A 20,406-nucleotide genomic window follows, 5' to 3' on the forward strand; every position below is an offset into this window, starting at 1 on the left:
TAAAGGGCAGAGAGCTCCAGTCCGACTCAGACGCCAGCAAGGTGGAGGTGGAGTACTGGTTTGGGCTGGTATCATCAAAGATGAGCTTGTGGGGCCTTTTCGGGTTGAGGATGGAGTCAAGCTCAACTCCCAGTCCTACTGCCAGTTTCTGGAAGACACCTTCTTCAAGCAGTGGTACAGGAAGAAGTCGGTATAAAAGAAGAAAAACTAATGACATGGCCTCCTTGTTCACCTGATCTGAACCCCATTGAGAACCTGTGGTCCATCATCAAATGTGAGATTTACAAGGAGGGAAAACAGTCCACCTCTCTGAACAGTGTCTGGGAGGCTGTGGTTGCTGCTGCACGCAATGTTGATGGTGAACAGATCAAAACACTGACAGAATCCATGGATGGCAGGCTTTTGAGTGTCCTTGCAAAGAAAGGTGGCTATATTGGTCGCTGATTTGTTTTTGTTTTGTTTTTGAATGTCAGAAATGTATATTTGTGAATGTGGAGATGTTATATTGGTTTCACTGGTAAAAATAAATAATTGAAATGGGTATATATTTGTTTTTTGTTAAGTTGCCTAATAATTATGCACAGTAATAGTCACCTGCACACACAGATATCCCCCTAAAATAGCTAAAACTAAAAACAAACTAAAAACTACTTCCAAAAACATTCAGCTTTGATATTAATGAGTTTTTTGGGTTCATTGAGAACATGGTTGTTGTTCAATAATAAAATTATTCCTCAAAAATACAACTTGCCTAATAATTCTGCACTCCCTGTAAACACTAATGTCCTTTTCAACTCTCCCAGCTTCCATTACTTTTTCCCCATCCGTCACAGTGAATGTCACGATGTAAGAGGAAAAGAAATAACAGCAGACTATAGTGCTTAGTATTTTTATTTTCCTGAAGATAAATTTTCATACAATAAAACATTCCATCACAATCCAAATCAAAATCCACCCCATGAGAATTCCCCAACTATGTAAACCTATGACCTCGATTTAACCCTTTCATGCACAAATTATGGGAATTGTGCTAAAATATTTTCCTCTTTTTAAAAAATAAAATCTCACTGCCCACACATGTGGACACCATGCAACACAGGAATAAAGATGGGTACAAAGCCGCGCCGACAGCATACATGAAAGGGTTAAATATGTTATTACTATAGTTGAACGCGTCTCACCCAAAGCTGGAAGCAAGAAAACCCGAGTCTGATACTAAAATGACACAAGAGCCGACTGTGACAACAAAAGCCGAGCACGTGCTTCTTGTTTATGTCAGTTTAGTTTGGATGTTGGCTGCTTAACCGCTGAACGCCATTATCCTCTTAATCACATTATGGACTTTGCTTCTTGTTGTGGAGCTTTGGAGGAGAGCAGCTCAGTTCAGACCTGGATCACAGGATTAACTAGAAAGCAACTTCCGCTTGAGTCCCGAAATGTCCCACGCATTAGGTATGCAAACATCACTGATGAATACAAAAACAAACACAAAAAGAAAACAAAAAAACAAAAAAACAACAAAAAAAAAAGACCAGCAAAATATCCTAGTAGCCACCATCTCTCTAGATAAAACAGTAAGTTTAAAACATGATGAGAAAATAAACCAAGTTATACTTGTGTAATGCTTTAGTAATTGTTAGTTGGCTATTGAAACATGACAGCATGGCTAATTTATATTACACTACTTCCCAACACCTTTGCCGGCCTAACTGAGACAACTACGGAGAAGACGAGTGCTGACAATTACTGAACATGCACTTGTTTAACTGTAAGATTATGCAGTTATTGAAGCAGATGCTGCAGCTGTCATGACTATTTATCCCTCAGTCTTTGTGCCATCTATCTACAGCATGTTTCAACCCTTTAAATACTGTTTCTGTGTGAGGTAAAGTTACTGCTTTTAGCAGTTCAGCCAGACTTCCTCTCACCTTGACACAGAAGGAAACCATTGCATAATCAAACTATGAAAGCAGTGACAGAAAGAGCCATCTCCCCACATTAAACATATACATATTATAATCTCTTTTCTACAGTATGGAGCCATCCATAATTCTTGCCACAGTCCACTATCTGTAATAGCATTTTCTGATAAAGAACATTTACAGTATCGCACATTATCTCGCAACAGAGCCTAAACAGACTCAGCCATGAGTCCCTGTCATCCCTGCCTCCTTAAAAGGGCTCTTCTGTTGCTTTTACATTGTCAGCAAGTGACCATAATCGAGGTCACATTGTCCTTAGATTAAAAAAAGAAGAAGAAGGAAAAAAAAAAAAAAAAAGAAATCTAGTGGTGTCACATCAACAGAACGATGGATATGGTGCATCATCAGCAAACTGCTAGAACACAGCGATTATCCCTTTAATGGGGCTGATAATGCTAGCGGGATTTGTATTCGACTCGACTTTATCACATCTGTCTAACACAGGCCAGATGTGTGGCCCGGTGAGAGATTCAATATCAAGTTTGCTTTGGAGAAGAGCCGACAAGTTGTGTCAAAAAGGCCCCAATGCCAAATGAAACTAGCACATTAGTAGGTCTTTCAGCAGCTCTGAGTGCAGCACAAACACGGGTCCATCATTGGACTTCAGTCTAACTAACTAAAGTCCTTCAGCCTTTGGAGTCACCTTCGACGAGCAGTTTCTCTGCGTACCTTTATGTGGCCGCAGGCAGCGGATGACATGGAAAAATTATTTACAGTCTCAGCAAATCCCTTTGACTCTATCGAATGACCAGCCAAATACAGTTCAATAAAACAACACCTGGTGCTGGATGAAATGGGCTCTAAAACATATCATAACCATTCTGGCTCCAATTTGTTCACACTCAACACTAATATATATATATATATTTATACTATAGAAATATATAAATATTATAAAATGTCTTTTTTTTACACTATGAGTGAGCATTGGCATGCTATTTGATATCAATGAGCTCTATTTATGCTCTAATCATAAAATCAGTACACTGACAAGGTTTTAGCAACTTTGCATGTGTAAAAAAAACAAAACAACAAAATTAAAAAAAAAAAAAGCTGAACATGAAGGGATTATTTGGCTATTTATGCTTCTATCTGCGAACATGATTGGTGCTGAAATTGCTTATGTGGCAAGGTGGTGAAAATAAAAATCTGTGGGACTGAATCTGAGGTTGGAACTGTGTAACAGTCGTATCTGATGGTAACTGAAGCCAGTCTGGTCAAGGTATACCTCCCAATCCTTCCCTTTATCCATGTCCAGAACACACCCTCTCTCTGAGGTCAGCTTGTCGGGGAAGTCTGTCATCTTATCTTGAAGGGTAAACGACGCTGCTGCAGGACGGCTGGGTGATGAGTGCGTGCGGGCCAGAGCGGCCATCACGACGGTGGGGCGTTCTGGTTTTGGTATATAGATGCCTTGTCTTTCAAAAGGTCCAGACATAGATGACAGCTCCAGCTTCCTGAGTACCCAAATAACAGAGAGAGGCAGTAAAATCTGATGTTAAACTGCATTTAAACAGGAGAACAGTAGAGGCCCCTAGATCAGTGGTCCCCAACCTTTTTTGCGCCACGGACCGGTTTATGTCCGACCATATTTTCACGCACTGACCTTTAAAGGTGTCGCAGATAAATGCAACAAAATAAAACCAGTACAGATACCAAAAAAAAAAAAAGAAGATTTATTGATAACCCACGTGAAAAGACCCAGGGAAACTGTTAATGATAAAAATGATAAAAAATAAATAAATAAATAACCTTAAAAACCGATAAAACCCTGAAAATCATAAATATCAAACCCGAGCTTCAACTCTCAGAAGCTGCTGAGACAAAAACTTGATATAAAAGCAGATTTATTACAGCTTTGTCCGAAGGCTTTTGTCCAGGTTGTGTAAACTTGGCTCTCTATGTGCGTGACTGCGATTGCAGATATTTTATGTCCTTTTGCTCAACCTTAAAAAAAAAAAATCAACTTTGTTGGATTTTTGCCATGTTCAGTTATTTAAAAATCAACACCAATTATCCATTACCTACTCCTACATAATGTTTGTGTAATCAAAGTAAACATCTGTCATGCTACCCTAAAGTAAACAATGCCCAGAGAGTGAGCTGCCTTGGCGGAGGCTTATGCTCTGAGTGCTGCTCGTTCTTGTACACACACACACGCACACACACACACACACACACACACACACACACACACACACTAAAATTGTAAATAAAAATAGAAAGCAATGATTTTCAAATCACATGAACTGTATACTTAACTGGAATATTACATGGCACTGAAGCAGTCAACTATTATTGAACTGGGCTTCTACATTTCAGTAAGATTCACACATGAACTTTGGACATGTGTGATAATGAGAGAATCAGGATGTGACATTTTCCACGGCTGTCCCGTCTACATTTAGCACACAGCAGGAAATAATCCACGTTCGCATTACTGGAAATACCCTGTGTGGTAAACGCACTCTTCTATTCACACAATCCGACATCACGGAGTCGTTTTGCACAACGCCGCTGACAGGTTAAAGACGAGCTCCTGTCCAGAATAAATGCCTCAGACATTTGTAATCTCACATTCACCACCTTTGAGTGACATCTAGAAAATGCAGCTGCAGGTCATCTGTGAAAAGGGCTTCAGATTCATTCTTTTCTAGGAAGTAGGAAAGAAAAAAAAAAAAGAAAAAAAAGGTGGACTTACCCTCTGGAGGTTCAGACATGGGGGGGTTGAGACAGTACATGTGATAGCCTCTATCGCAGTCATCGCAGAACAGAAGCTGATCCTGGAAAACAAAAACACTCCAGTTCTCTGCACAAATAACCTAGATCTCACTTTAACCCAGAGACAAGCAAACAATCTCTAAAGACGACTCACATCATTCTCCGATGTGCCGCACATGTTGCAGCATTTGCACTCTATGCACTGCCAGCGGTACGTCTTGACGGCGGCCATCATTACAGGAGTGAACTGCAGGCAGGAGGGGTGGCCTGCGTCGAGAAAAGCGTTTAAACACGTTACATCTTTCCAAGAATACTTGCTGCGTGGCTTTTCTCATATCGCTACTCTTATTTACCTGAACGTCCACAGTCAGAGCAGGACACCAGCTCCTCTGATTGGCCGGTCTTGTGATTAGTTTTGGAGTCTCCCAGACAGAAATCACAGTAATTATTAGGCAACGCGAGCCCATCTGGACCTTTCTTTGGAGCTGTGTGGGAAGATGAAAACATACAGGCCAATATCAATGATCAGTTACACCGACGCTGTGACCTCAGATAATCAACTGACGACTCCTCCGAATCGACATTGCGCCGCTGTCGCTTACTTTTTGGCTCCTCGGGCAGCGACAGGGCGGGCTCGTTCATTTCCATGTCGTCTTTCTCCTCACCCTCCTCCTCGGCCAGGTGGGAGTGGGTGTAGTGGTAGCTCAGGCCAGGACGGTTCTTGTAGCGCTTCCCACAGACTGCCACCAAAACCACAAAATACGACATGTATGATATGAAAACAAAGAACAGACCAGTCAAATCAGGTGTTTCTACCACGTCAGTGGAGGAAGGTGAGGGTGACTCATGGAGAAAAGGACTATTCTTTACAGTGCTATCATGGGACATCTTAAAGCTGATGAGGATGGTGAAACCCTTCCTACTGTTCACATTATCATAATTAGCATCTTTAAAAGTATCTTAAGATGATCAAAGGACTCTTGCAGCAGTGTCCTACTTACAATGTAGCCGCATATCATGCACATATTTAACTGCTGTAACTGAAAAACAGTTACTTTTCAATTATTGATACAACTATTAGTATTTCTATTTTTTAACTGACACAATGCCTTTGACTATGTGAATAAAGGAAAAAATTAGACACAACATAGACTAGTGACACAGCGAGACAGAAAGCTACGACTCTCGTATGGTGGTTTCTCTCAATACATGTCAACAACTTTTCATGTGGTAAAGTGATGATGGGGGAGGGAGAAGAGAAATCACTTAAGAACCCACCAGGTTCCTGATGTCTCCTGCTTTCTGTTGAGTATCAAAATTGGCACAATGACATGATAAACTGGCGGTGAAATAATAGGAAAGATGAACAACATGCTTTATTTATGTATTTATTTGTTTACTTGAGACAAGCTTCCTCTTTGCTCGAAATCTACAGTAAAGCACAATAATAAGACAGCATCTCGACCACTCCTGCTGCAGCTAATATGCTGGAACTGCTCTGATCTTGGCTTTAGCTTCTTCAGTTTAAGGGTCTTAGAAGCATTGACAGTGTTTTGACTCGAGACCTCACTGCACTGAAACAAAACTAAGAAACGCATGTCACCATTTTGCAAAACATCATGTTTCTGATTTGAACTGGTATTCTTTTAACAGTTGAGAAAGCCAGTGGGATTGTGCAAGGAGGATTTACTGACTTAAAGGAGAACAAAGATGCCACTGTGTGAAGCCGTTGTCACAGGGAGGGTGTGATGTTTGTCATAGCAGTCAAACACAGTACTTCTTCTTTCACTTCCACACTTTCTCTAATTTTCATTTCCTCAAAAGTCCAGCAATCCTAGGTCTTCGACTTTCGGGAAGCATCTAACCAAGAGGCTAACAACCAAACAGAAACTATTTTTTGTGTGGGTGGGGTTGGTGGGGGAGGGAGAAAACAAAATACTCCCCATAAAGTCAAGCAGACATTAAAGTGACTCAAAAATCAAGCGAACACATAGAACATGGAATGAGATTTTACAGGGTGCAGAGGTGGTGAAGAGGAGAAATGCAGTCAAAATTAACATAACACAGGGGGGAAAAAACAGCACACGCACTCACAAAAGGGGAAGAAAACATCAGCAGCAGGATCTAGCTTCCAGCTTATCAAAATCTGTAGGAGGTTCAAGGCCAGATTGGGTGGAAAAAGTAACTTTTAAAGGCCACTGCTAATCTTCTGTAAGCTGAGATGACTCGTATATGTGGCTGATTACATGATTACAAACTACACTTTAGGTAAAGCATATAATAACAGGGCATTTACGCTCTCCAAATGTAGTTAATTACAATTCAGGACGATGTGTGTAACAGAACATTTAATTTATGAACTGAACTACACAAAGAGCAAATCTACTTGGTAACAGACAGAAAATAAAAACAGGCAGCAAAGACAAAAGACACGGCAGACTGGAGTGAAAAGGAATGAAGAGAAGTATACCTCTTTCAGAAGGTTTTGAAATATGCTTTTGTTTGAGAGTGTCTGAAAGAGAGAAGAGAAGAGAAGGAGAAGAGAAAGCACAGACAGAGACTCAGACCGACAGAGGATCAGTCAAGTCAGTCGGCAATGACCTACTGAGCACTGCAGCTCAAAGTGAAAAGGCTTCACAAAAGAGGAAAAAACAAAACACATCAAGCAGTCTGACAACACCAAAGAAGAGGAAGACTTTTTTTCTCTCCCTGCACATGGAAATACCTGTAAATTAAAGTATGACATCATAGAGGCAAAAATACAGATCGACTAGCTTTGTAAATATCAGATATAAGAAGTCTAACGAAGAACAGAGAAAAGATGGAACACATGAAAAGAAAAAGAAGAGGGTGAATTAAAATGTGATAGTTAATGAGGACTCGAGCTGATATAAACATTACAGCTATGAACACCTGCGGTGACCTTCTACTCGGAGCTGTATTCACATGCTCTACTCTCAGCCAACAGGACTCACTGTCACAGGCGTACGGCTTGTCTCGGTCCTCCAGTGCGGCCGTGTCCAGCTTCTTCCTGCTGCTGCCCACTCCTCGGCCCTGCGCACATTATTAGACTCAGACGCGCCCTTAAACGCATGCTTGGGATCGAGAAACCACATCGATCGACAGCCGTTATTTACCTTCCCTTTCCCTTTGCCTCTTCTTTTAGGCGTGTCTTCTTCATAGTCTTCATCGTCAAGGTCGTCCAGGAAGTCGTCAGGCTCGATGATTCTCTGTGTTGACAGGGATGAGGAAGGCATGACAATGGGGTGTATTATATTTCACTTTTCCATCTATAGCAGCTTTACTTCAAATCTCAAAACAAGAACCTTTCTGATCCGGGCGGCAGGGTTCAGGCCTCCGGTGTAATCACTCATGTTGGAATCCTCCTCAGATCCTCGGAGGTCTGCGGATGTCCTTTTGTCCAAGGAGTCCCCCTTCAGCAGGGCCTCCAGGCTGCTGCCATCCGATGACAACAGAGCATCCTTCTTCAGTCCTAAATCTAGCTCTATGAAATCAGGAAAGGCAAAACACAATATAATATACCTGAAAATGTTGGTGCCAGACATTTTAGTTGGTTAAAAATAATTAGGGATATTCTAGTGAGGTAAAACCAGCCTATTTTGCAGCTCTCTTCCTCTGTGTAGTGGCAAACAAGATGATACGGTGAGCTATCAGCATGAAGCAAGTTTCTGCACTGATCTAGAAAATGAGCCGTTGTGTGTACGCAATGTCAGAGTAAACTGCCTCAAAACCAGCCCTCTGAACAGTGTGCGACCACATTCTGCACAAGCATGAGGATGTTAAACCACAAGGACAGAAAACTGCTGGTGCTAGCACTGCTAATGTCAGCCGCACTCAGCAAACCAATCAGATATAAGGTGTAAGCTATGTTATGCGTGGCACAAAGAGCCACACATGTCAACGACATTCAAATACTTGTTTGCCCCATGATTAGCATCAATTTTGAGTCTTTTCTGACTTTTAAACTAGTCGACATATCACGTTTTCTCCTGCTTAGTCAGCAGGAACAACACCAACACTGATACATACAACTGTAAGCACAGGTACAATTCAAGTTGGATTTAATTATTGATGGATATCTGTTACAAGATAGCACCACATGTTCATCCCCGCAAAGTCTTTGATATCCACCTTAAATGCTGACACACTAAAATAGGAGAATAAGCTAAGCTGCTCAGAGCTACTGTGCTACCTGATTTAACCGGAGGGAAGATAAGTCGGGGGTCTTCTGAAGGATGAGATCTTCGTTTCTTTCTCCACCTCCTGGCTGGGTAAGTGTACAGCTGTCCTGGAGCCATGCCTGAGGGAAGGCAGAACAGGAAGGCGTTCACAGTTATCAGACAGTTCTGACACACTGGCAGGGGAAAAAAAATCCACAGGCTCCGTTTGAATTTTCTTAGACTGTCCTTTTCAGAATCGGTTATTTTCGCATTTAAACACGAGCAGGCACCACCTGGCTGCCAGGGAGTTGCATTAAGTACACAAGCTCTGTTTGTGATTTTAAACATGCATGCATGGTGTATTTAGTCCTTTGTTTTGAAGGCATTGAGGTTATTTGTAGCTCCTTCGAGAAATTCTGATAAACAGCGGAAATGATGATTCATCTTAATCACTTAATCACTCATCTTAATAACGAATGCTTCACAGCATCTGTGCAGCTTCCTCTGAATCACTTCTCTGCTGCTCATTTTGTCCAGTTCTTACAACTTTAAACGCTTTTAGCGCAGGTGAGCAGTTCGACGCTCACGTATGGTGTCTCACCTGGTCCCCTGTGTCTTTTCTCCATCCAGATATAACAGTTGCTCTGAGCCACGCCGGTCTGCGAGTCGAGGAACGGCATCCGAACGCTCCTCTCGGCGCACAGCCTGGCATTGTAGTTGTGACACTGCTCCATGGCATCTCTGTAGTACTGCTCTCCCAGCCTGATGAAACAAAACCAGAGGCAGATGCTGGTCATTAGGTCTATTATGGTTCCAAGACAGAAATCAGCAGCTGTTGCCGCTCCAAAACAAGTGCGGTCTCAGTTTATTTTAAAACTGCTTGTGTTTTTTTTTGCTCTGCTGCCTCCTACTAAGCAGAGTCTTTGTGCTTCAGACTAAATGTTTAGTGCAACAGCAGGTGCTCTTTTGTTGGTGCATCAACAACAACAACAACGAGCTTTGGTAGAAGCACAGGCACAGCCAAGTGTTCAGTGTTTATAGCATAAATATACTGTTAGAGTGCTGCTTGCTTAATCCCTTTTAAAGAAGCTGAGGGCTCAAGCTACTCAAACTGAGACAGGAAGACATCTTACAATTCCCTCAAGCTATCAAGTGTCAAAGAAAAAAAAAAAGGGGAGGGGGGGGCACAAAGAACCTCGTGATGCAACAACTGCACCTCTCGAGGCTGTCAGGAACCCCCAGAAGGCAGCAGTTCAGTCCTGATGAGATAATAAACCATGTAATTGTGTTAAACCTTAAAGAAGCTTTTCATAGATTTCAATCTCCAGTTAAAGACTTCATTATTTAACTTGCTGTAAGGCCATAATAACATTGCAAAAAGCTGTCTGTGCTCTGTGGGGTCCAGCCAAAAATGAACACTTGCTTTTCTTTCCAGAGAAATCATTTCAGGCAGGGTGAATTAACTAGAAAGAAGCCGTCACAAATGCGTGAGAGCACACCAGATACACACATGGGTTGGCTAGTACTGACGTATTCTTGTAGTGGCGTATATGTTGTCTGATTATTTATGTAAAAACGCTTCATCCCACAGCCCAGAGACATGTACCGAGGGGGTTTGGGTTAATTGGTGAGTCAAAATTTTACATGGGTACGAATGTGAGTGCGGTTTTCTGTCTTTCTGTGTTGGCCCTGCATCTCCCCCTATGGTAGCTGGGATAGGGTCCAGCCCTAATTGTGACCATGATAAGAATAAGCAGAAGAAGATGGATTTATGAAAGAGACACCACAGAAATGAAGAAATACTCAGAGCAGCAGAGTTATAGGCTCTGGTTTTATTATGTGTAGAGTGATGCTGATTGATGTGCATTATTCTTGCAAAGGGAAAAAATTAAACAGCTATTGAGTTGCAAAAAAAATATATTCATATAGCCCCATTTCACCAGTGTTATCTCAAAGGCTCTTCACATGATACGGTAAAGAGCTTCATATATTATGAAGAGAAAGCCAATGGAAAGGGAACTAAATCTCCCTTCACCAGGAATAAACTTCTGATGGAGGAGGCTCTTTGGGTTGGAAGAGGGGACAGAAATTTAAAAAAGAAATCAGGTGAATAGATTTCTGTCACTGTAACTATAGCATAGTGCATACATAAAGGATACCAGCTCATTCAAACCAGCACATCTAGCATGTAAACAACAGTTCATTTATATGTTTTTGACAGCACAGACTTGGTTTCAAGATTACATCATCTTTCATTCTTTGTCAGTATTATTTCACAAGGAAATTAAGTTTGGAAGCAAATTAAAATATTTTGATGTGTGTCGGGTAAGTTTTATATGTTTGTGCTGCCACAGTTATCGCAGGTAGAGGTACGACGTACGCGTGGTAAAGCTGGCGTGTGACATTAACCCCGAATCGGGCTGTACGGCTACACGATGTAAGACGACGGAAATGGAAGCACGTTAGAGCACAATACAGTGTTCTGGTCTTTGAAACGTTAAACTTTATAAGCAGTTCTTTTATGTGAATCGGAAACACCGGCTATGGCTCCGGGCTCTCGAGTTCAAATCTTCAGCGAGGGATTTTCATTCATTTTAAACTAGTCGCTCCAGCCACTCCAGCCTTCGCTAACGACGTTAGGCACAATTACACTCTCTTTAGCTTGTTAGCGTGACACCTAGCTGCCATACTCAACTGACGTTAGCACCACAGCGTCCGTTTGGTCACAAAAACACAAGTGGCCGCCACACCGCTAAAAATACACGAAGGATTAAATGAACACAAGTTCGTCTACATTGACTCGTGATCCATGTTTCAGAAACGTCAGCTGCGTGTCTGCTAACTTACACTTCCATTCCAGGATGTGAACAGACACGACGCTCCGACGCCTCTGGCTAACCTTACTAAGTCAGCTGGAATGCTGCTAAGCTAACTAACGACAGCGGGTGTACGATAGTACAGCCGTTACAATGTGATGGCTGTGTGTGTCACCTGCACACATGTAAGGTAAGTAGAAAAGTCCAACACTTACAGTTTGACAACATTCTCAACAACAGCTGCCATCTTGCTTCGATACACTGGGAAAGTGGCTGCCGGGTAATGTGTGCCCTCTGTCAGGACTTGTAGGCAGATGGTGGAATAAGGTGAAACACATTGCCCCCTACTGCTGGCCCCGTGCCATTGCAAGGGGTTTTATTATTCCAAGCTGCAAATCATGTTAGTAATGTTTTAAATCACTTACAAAGCTTCCAGTGCACAAAATGTAGTTCAGTGTTCTTTATACACTCATCAGCCACTTTATTAGGTACACCTTCATTCAAATATCTAAACAGCTAGTCACATGGCAGCAACTCAATGCATTAAGGCATTTAGAAATGGTTAAGACAGCCAGCAGAAGTTCAATCTGAACATCAGAATGGGCAAGAAAAGTGATTTAGGTGATGCTGAATGTGGCAGACAACTAGGTTTACTGGGAGTGGTCCAAAAAGGAGAAAATATTCAATGAGTGGCAGTTCTCTAGGCAAAAATGCCTTGTAGATCCTGGTAAGCGGTCAGAGGTGACTAGCCAGACTGACAGGATAGCAACAGCAACTCAATTAACCACTCACTGCAAACTAGCTATGCAGAAGAGCATCTCCGAGTGTCAAATCTTGAAGCAGATTGGCTGCAGCAGCAGAAAATCACACAGGTTTTTTTTCTAAGAACAGGAAACTGAGGTTAACAATTTGCACAAACTTGTCAATGTCGTATGAGTCTTGATTTCTGTTTTCATTTAGACGATAGGGTCAGAACTTGGCCTAAACAACATGAAACATGATTGTGTCAACTGCAAACTGAGCATCATCTAAACACCACAACCTATTTGAGTATTGTTGCTGACCATGTCCATCCCTTTATGTGTACTAGTCTTCTATCGGCTGCTTGCAGCAGGATAAAACACCACGTCATGAAGCTCAAGTCATCTCAAACTGTACTCACAAGGCTTCCACACCCACCAGATGTAAATCCAAGAGAGCCTTTGGGATGTGGAGGAATAGGAGATTTACAACATGTATGTTCAGCTGACAAATCTGCAGCAGCTGTGTGATGATATGTCAACATGGACCAAAAACTCTGAGAAATAAGAATTAGCCTTGGAGGTGAATGGCGTGACATGTGTAGCAGCGAGGTTTAAGATCTGCTGGAATAGCAGAGTACAGTCTGCTTTCACTCCAACATTAACATTTATTCAAAGCAGTTATGTGGGGGGAGGCTGTGTGATAAAAGTGACGGTCAGTTTTCATATTTCATAGAAGCAAAAGGTGACCTTTTGCTTCTATGATCAGATAGCAATTGTGCTTTTGCCATAATTATACTGGTGAAATCACTTTAACATGCTCATGGCTCAGTACCAGAACTATATCAAATAATTTTGTCTACAGGAAACAAAGCCACACCTAAGGTGGCTGAGTGGTTAGCACCATCACCACACAGCAACAAGGTTCCTTATTTAAACCCTGGTCGGGGAATTTGCATGATCTTTCTGTGCCTACGTGGAGTTCCTCTGGGTACTCTGGCTTCCTCCCACAGTCCCACAGTCAGTTTAACGCATGATTCTAATGTGAATAACATACTTAAAGTGTAGCAGATGAAGTACTGTATGAATATATAATTTTTATTCCTTAAACTCAGCCTACAAGCACAATCTGTCTAAACAACCTGCAGTCATTGAAAAAGAAGGTTTTCACAGGACTCCGTGCATCTTCAGTGAAGCATTATATTTGCAGAAAGTTGGAAAAAAGGATATAATATTTCTGAAGGCCTCTGTGTTCATCTATTCACATTAAAACTCATTTCCTATAAAAGAATGAAATTCAAGTCTCTAACTCAAAGGTAACAGCAAAACAGCTGCAGACAACTTGATGTTCATGTGTCTACTGAAAGAAATAACACTGAATTAGACACTGCAATCCCCCAAAGCTTGTTATGAAGCAGTCTATAGCCAGAAGCATTGGAGATGGTCAATTGATACAATGAGGAAAAGCAGCTGCACGACATGTCTGGTGGAGGTTTTTGCTGCTAAAGCAAGATCTGTGAGTTGCTAAATAAAGGCTTCATGCATGCAGAACTGTGAATGATAATCCTACATATTCAATAAAGACAAAAAAAAAAGGCATAAGTGAGTTTAGTCAGAGTGTGTTGTGACAAAACAATCAAACATTCAACTCACAGGCGCTAACAGAAAAGAATGTCTTTTTTTTCTTAACATAAAAGATTCAACAGCATCACGTTCTTGATTAAACCATGTTTTATTATTCCTAATATTAGATGTAGATACACAAGTCAACAAACATTATCTTCAATTTGTAATGAAAATGCTCCACAGCACACTGACATCGTGTGGAAAGGTCTGATATCACAGACGCGTACCTGAAAATGGACAGCAGTTATACTTTTTGCAATAAGTTGCATTAGTAACAGTAGTAGTAATAGGAACAACAGTAGCAATAATGATAATAATAGCAATTAATAATAGTAGTGGTATTAACAGCTCTGAATTACAGAGGAAGGAACAGACATTCGTCAAAAGAAATGAAGGTAGGTGGACAGGCTGCGAGACAGACCACTGGATGAAAAAATGCAAGCTCCCACTAGACAGCAAAGATCCTGCCTTCTTCTAAAAAAGGAAGCTCAAATTGTCACCAGTCTGTTTTCAATCATGTGTAATACTTAACAAGTTGGTTTTCTGCTTCATTAAGTACTCCATCGTTACAAATACTCTTAGAATCAAAACGTAACTCTTTGACATCAATAACACATACTTCTCATGTTCTGGTCAAAGCTCACCAGTAGCACAATGTTATTTTAAAAGGATGCCATTTGCAACATCAAATCACAGCCAGCTAAGGACGTTTCCACAAGACTGGTTTGCCAGGGTCACTCTGCATTAAATATACAGGGCAGTATCAATACGTGAGTGTGTGAAAGAGAGAGAGAGAGAGAGAGCTTGTGTACAGTATGTCAAGTATGAGAAATATTTTTGCTTCACATGACCAATTTGGCCAAACTGGTTTGAATCATTCACATTCAAATGAGCTGATAAGAAAATACACTGTGTGACCTTTGAACTTGGATCGCCTAATATCTGATGGAAACTGTTCAGAGCGGTTATCGCTGGAAGGGGAAGGACTCCTTTATTCAAAACTGTGCACAATGTCTGCAAACTCCACTGGCTCGCTTATGTATGCAATGACCTTTTTTCACCTGGATCCCACATTGTAGTTCAGACTGAAACTAACTGGGAGCTCCACCATACACTCAGGAATGCAAACTCTTACAGTTAAAGAGACGAGGCAGGTTTGATAAATTTGGACCGCGTGCTGTTAACTGAACCCAGACTTGTTGCGGCATTCCTATGAACTGACCACTCTTTTATGGAACTGTATACGCATCCAAGCACTAATCAGCTTTAATAAACTACTTTCAATATCAGTGCAACACAAATAGTTACTTGCAGCTCGTTTGCTTTTATGGGACTCCGTCAGATGTTTGTTTGGTAAACCGTTGCTGAATCTTTGCTGTTATAAGCAGCTAATTCATGCTTGGTTATAAGTAACTGACTACACCAACCAGTTAATATGAAGGCAGAATGTCAGGTTGTAGTGTCTACATTCACAATATACTATAAATGCCCTCTTCATTTGAAATGTACAATATGTGAGGAGACTAGCAAACCTAACACCTATCATTTGTTTACATAATCCATAGTAGGTCGCCATTTGATTTATTTTCACCGCCAACTGATTATTACTTGCTCTCCAATTATCAAGTCCAATGTATGTGTATATTAACACATGTAGATGGCATAGAGTGGACACTTGGAAGTATAAATCTAGTTGAAATCATGCCACATATTCAAGAGTGCAAGGCTGATCAAAGAGAGTTGAGGGCCTTCTTCTATTTCTGGGGTTGGTGCCAAATCAATCCACTGACATACATGAGGTCATTGCCACAGGTCACTTTTTAAACAAACTTTCGTATCTTTTTATAAAACTTCCTTGGCAACTCAATCGTTTGGTGAGTAAAAAAAAAAAAAAAAAAGTGGGTTTAGTGTATTTGTAGTGGGTTCAAGTAAGGCTCAGGCTCATATCTCTTTGTTGTAAAGCACACAGCGCATTCCTCAGTGCCTATCCAGTCTCACCTTCACGCACCTCACTTCACCGGTAAAGCCATCTGTCAACCCTCCTTTTGTCCTGCTCAGGTCCCTGTGCTTCAGTTTTTTATCTATACACACTGCCCCCATGCCTTCACATCAGTAGGTGGAGAACGGAAATAGATATCAGATGACTAAAACAAATAACAAATTGTCTCGAAGATCATCGTTAGTGATGTCAGCTGAAGATATTTTCAAACCAAAAGAAAAGCACAGCTCTGGGAAATCATTCCAGTGATATTAATTTCTGTTTCTGCCCGGTTTACCGATTCTGAGTACCGAAAAGCAGCATCCATCTGGCCACGCTTGATCCGAAAAAACATAAACATGCAAAGTCCACAGCACCACAACTCACACAAACGCACCCACGCACACACACACACACACACATGCACACGCTAGAAAACTAATCTTCTCTGCTTTGTACAGAAAAAAGAAAGAAAGTTGAAAATCAAGCAGAAAAGATCACTCAAAAAGAAAGAATCAAATACAGGCAAAATTAGAGATAAAAAAAAATAGTAAAACCACTTATTAAATATATATATTATTTTTCCAAGGAAAATTGTGATCACTTACTGCACACTGCTAAAATTCAATGAGCTTTATTTTCCTGTCAGAACACCTCATAAACTGTCATTCCTAAAAATAAAAAAAAGGAAAAAAGAAAACAAAGAAAACAAAAAGATATAGTACATACAAGGGCAAGCTGACATTCTCCACAAAACCAAATTTGCTTCTCTCAACAACATAAATCAAGATTATCTACCATCAAATTAGTCTTTGTCAAGCCAGCAACTGAAAAAGATAAATAGTAATAATGATATCAATAATATTGAGATTAATAACATCAATACCAAGAACAGAAGAAGAGATGTAATGTGATCCTTTCTAATAGAGAGCAGTTAAAACTGGGCAAATGAATCAAAATGCAGCAGAGTGGAAAACCATCATCTTTTTTTTTGTTTTTTTGTTTTTTAGAGAAACAGTATCACAACAGGGTTAGCTAATCAAGACTCACTGAAGAGCAAATATTCCTACAGAGGAGGATCCGGTTCGCTAGACTGGAACTGTCTCTCTGCTAATGACATCCACCCCCGGTTCTGACTCACACTAATGACCTCTGTTGGTCAAAACAGGGTGAGGGCTCTGATTGTTGGGTGCAGTTAAAGTGAGATGTGGACTGGATGAGTAATAAAATAAGTGACACATAAAACCAGCAAAGAGGGAGAGAATAAAAGAGAGAGAAAAAAAAACTTTTCTCAGCTACATGACGCAGCTGTTGACAGATTCCTCGGGGCTTGCACAGAGAGCAGTGTGTTTGTATGACCTGTTTGTACTTTCCTTTATATCTGCCTCAGTTTTTTGAAATTTTGACAAATTTAGTTCCCATCCATGAGTTTACAAATGTTTTATTTCTTCTTGCCGAAGAAGCTGAACCTCTTCTCGCGATCCTTCTCTTTCCCATCCTTGTTGCGCATGGTAACGCCTCCAGCTTCACCCGAGCTGGGCGAGATGGGCGGCATCGTCATGGCACGGCTGAGGGGCCGTGGAGCTCCAGGCGAGTCTCCTGATCCTTTTGGAATGGAGCTAAGGATGGACTGAATCCAGGAGCTCATCTCCGCCTTTCAACACACAAAAGAGGCTGGTTATGTTTTATTTTCCCCTAAATGTGTTTTAATGATTTGAGCAATATAAACCTGTTATGTACATCTCACCTCATCCTTTGCTTGGAACAGGTACTCTTTCCCATCCCCTAACCTGCAGTCACAGAGTTGAAAGGGTCAACACTTAGTCAGGGGTAAATTTAACGTCTATTACACCAATCTTACTATTTCACCGTGGCCTTTAACTTTCAGACACTTCATGCTGTCCGTCTTCTCACCTGAGCTTGAATACGTGTTTCCTTTTCTTATAGTCATGGGCTATTTCACACACAGCCTCTCCCAAGCTGATGGGAACTTCTCCGTGGTATGGAATGCCGTTGCTAGCACTCTTGCCGTCTTTATAGAAACCAAGACTTCCTTTTCGTAGGACACAATACACATTCTGCCAGGACCTGCGGGAACAAATGAACAGGATAAAAGTTAAACTGTTCTACAGATTGATATCGCTAACTAAAGCCACGTCAGCATTTCTTTCTCTTTGCATGTGAACAAATCTTCTTATAGCAACGCTCACCTGGTAGCTGCCTTTTTGATGTGAGACTCCATCTCCTGTTTTCGACAGAGCATCCCCTCCATGGTCTCTGGCTCCGAGTCTGCCGCGCCTCTGCTCGGTAAAGTGGCAGACGGATCGACGCGAGACGATGCCAGTCCGCTGTCTCTGCCCGGTCCGTTCACTGACTCAGACTCTGAGCCCTGTGGTTAAAACCAGGACATGAATGGTGGTGAGGGGGGCAGAAAAAAAAAACACAGCTGAATGGAAGTGGTGATTAGCAAAGCAGCCATTCACAGCCATACACGAAAAAGCTATGATGACGTCTGCTTTGACAGCACTGTATGATTACCTGAGATAACAGCATAGCGAGGGTTCAGGAGGTCTACATAATCACACAGCATTCTGACATTGCACAGACTCTTACTGGTAAAACACACAATTAAAATAACCAAACATACAGGAAACAGGCATGCTACACTAAACTAGATTTTAAATTAATTTAAACTGCTCCAAAGAGACCCGAAATCCAACTTGTGAATACATTTAAATATTATTCTGATGCTAATCTCAGCTTCTTCAGTCAAATAAAAAATATAAATAAATAGTCCTACACTATTGCTCAATTACAGTTCACCTCTAAGACTGGAGATGTTGAGATCTTAGAGATACTGCAGCTTAAGTGTTGTGGCTTTAATTGATCTTATAAACCTTAAAAAACATCCATAGACAACAGGATTTTGCTTCTAGTACTGCGACTATAGTACAAAACGGAAACTCAGGGCACCTTTTGTGTCACGTACTTTTCTACAAAGGATTCTCACGTAACTCCATCAAAAGACTGACACTCAAAGGCGACTCACACACATGGATAAAGACTAAAACAAACTACATATAAATTAGCTTTGAACAGCTACATTTATCACCACATTTACTTTGGGCTCCACATTTACAGTCACTCCTGTCCTGGTCAATATGAGCACATATAAATATATAACTGAATATTTGATCCATGAAAATAGTGTGTTCATGAATCTGCATCATGCCTTTAAACAGCGATGGGGCTCGTTAATGATAGCTGTAGCTCATGAATAAATAAAGCGATGGTTGCATCTGTGACAGAGAGCAATGGCTTCTCAGTAGAAGGAAAAAGGCACTGCAGTTGACCAGGAGCTGAGCGGAGGCTGTGAAGGGGACGAGGGGTAGCTACAAAGCTGACCGTGACTTGGTACTCACACGCTCCTGCTGCTTTGGCTTACACACACGTTTAGGCTCTGATTTCTTTCCCACTGACAACGATAGCGATAATGACTGCTGGCAAAAACGCAATAAGAAATTGTTAAGAAGTCTGGGGCAAAAAGATGAACGTCAGGATATGGCTTGCACTTCTAGAACTGCAGAAACACAGAAATAGTTCTCGTTCATTTAGTGATTTTCTCTGTAGCATCAGTTGCAGAGGTTTGCAACAGTGCTGCCCACAAGCAGCCAATCCATCACCTCTGACACATGAAGTCACCGGGTACTTGTTTTCATCTGCCACTGAAGAGAATCACTCATATAACATGTATGAATTTAAAGTGTAACACAGTTTTCTTTCCAGAACCTAACCCAACGAGTGGCTACATATAATAAACATATCTGTCAAGCAAAACACAACTGCTTGCTAATATACAGCTTGGCATTACACTTCATAAGTTAGATCAAACTGTCTGATGGATATGAATTTTAATGACCCATCTAATAATGTGTGAGATGAAGGAAGACAACACGGTGGACTACATGTTAAATTATGCTGGAAACTCTGTAAAAATCAATGAAGCACTTGAAGCATACACACACAAAGCGTATCTTACTTGTGATGTGTCATTGTCGCTGTGTACTCCGTTCACTGACACGGACTGATTGAGAGTGGTCTGGTCCAGACTGGTTCTGTGTTACAGAGGGAAAAGAAAGCATGTTAATTTTTCTCTCGTAGTGTGTTTTTGCTTTACACGAACACTCTTGTGCTCTACCCAGTCTTCTCTTTGGCGTACCTGGCTGCAGAATCATGTGGTTGAGTTTCTGTCTCAGACTGTGGCACTTCTTCTACTGGTGGAGGAGTAGGAGGTCGCCTCGCTCTCTCCTCTTCCTCCCGCCTCCTCTGATTTTCTTGCTCTTCAAGCTAAACAGTGGAAAA

The 20,406-nt window shown here is 41.2% G+C and overlaps 2 protein-coding genes across 8 annotated transcripts in view; both read right to left on the minus strand.

Annotated features, from left to right (window-relative positions):
• Positions 1-873: 873 nt before the first annotated feature.
• On the minus strand, positions 874-12,023 carry dpf2 (D4, zinc and double PHD fingers family 2). Of its 3 annotated transcripts, XM_014333541.2 has the most exons (13): positions 11,916-12,023; positions 9,486-9,646; positions 8,917-9,024; positions 8,030-8,208; positions 7,841-7,933; positions 7,679-7,757; positions 7,174-7,215; positions 5,982-6,005; positions 5,306-5,443; positions 5,057-5,188; positions 4,858-4,970; positions 4,684-4,765; positions 874-3,439 (listed from the first exon to the last, which is right to left on the minus strand). In XM_014333541.2, the coding sequence occupies exons 1-13, from the start codon at positions 11,945-11,947 to the stop codon at positions 3,357-3,359; spliced, it is 1,266 nt and encodes a 421-aa protein (XP_014189027.1). In that variant the 5' UTR covers positions 11,948-12,023; the 3' UTR covers positions 874-3,356. The 3 variants fall into 3 exon arrangements, with proteins under 3 accessions (XP_014189027.1, XP_014189028.1, XP_005922237.1); XM_014333542.2 differs by lacking the exon at positions 5,982-6,005; XM_005922175.3 differs by lacking the exons at positions 5,982-6,005; positions 7,174-7,215.
• A 2,133-nt stretch (positions 12,024-14,156) lies between these two features.
• Positions 14,157-20,406, minus strand: part of LOC102310736 (spectrin beta chain, non-erythrocytic 1) — a 51,221-nt gene continuing 44,971 nt past the window's right edge. For 2 of the 5 annotated variants that reach the window (XM_042220859.1, XM_042220861.1), the window contains 7 exons: positions 20,264-20,391; positions 20,084-20,159; positions 19,467-19,544; positions 18,255-18,433; positions 17,959-18,132; positions 17,792-17,834; positions 14,157-17,698 (listed from right to left, as the gene is read on the minus strand). In XM_042220859.1, coding sequence (XP_042076793.1) covers positions 17,486-17,698; positions 17,792-17,834; positions 17,959-18,132; positions 18,255-18,433; positions 19,467-19,544; positions 20,084-20,159; positions 20,264-20,391 — 891 coding nt within the window. In that variant the 3' untranslated portion in view covers positions 14,157-17,485. The remainder of the gene's footprint in view (positions 17,699-17,791; positions 17,835-17,958; positions 18,133-18,254; positions 18,434-19,466; positions 19,545-20,083; positions 20,160-20,263; positions 20,392-20,406) is intronic. The other 3 variants (XM_014333539.2, XM_014333540.2, XM_005922178.3) reach the window with 2 other exon arrangements.

Source organism: Haplochromis burtoni, unplaced genomic scaffold, assembly GCF_018398535.1.
Source record: "Haplochromis burtoni strain Fernald_Lab_line unplaced genomic scaffold, NCSU_Asbu1 Contig_56, whole genome shotgun sequence".
NCBI lineage: Eukaryota > Metazoa > Chordata > Actinopteri > Cichliformes > Cichlidae > Haplochromis > Haplochromis burtoni.

What these genes read in the sequence shown, in the direction of transcription:
- dpf2 (XM_014333541.2), bottom strand. Translation starts at nt 11,947, where the DNA reads ATGGCAGCTGTTGTTGAGAATGTTGTCAAACT. An exon ending in GAAAAGACACAGGGGACCAG is followed by an intron (nt 9,025 to 9,485) that starts GTGAGACACCAT and finishes GCCTTCCCTCAG; the next exon opens with GCATGGCTCCAGGACAGCTG. An exon ending in TTCAAAACCTTCTGAAAGAG is followed by an intron (nt 6,006 to 7,173) that starts GTATACTTCTCT and finishes GATACTCAACAG; the next exon opens with AAAGCAGGAGACATCAGGAA.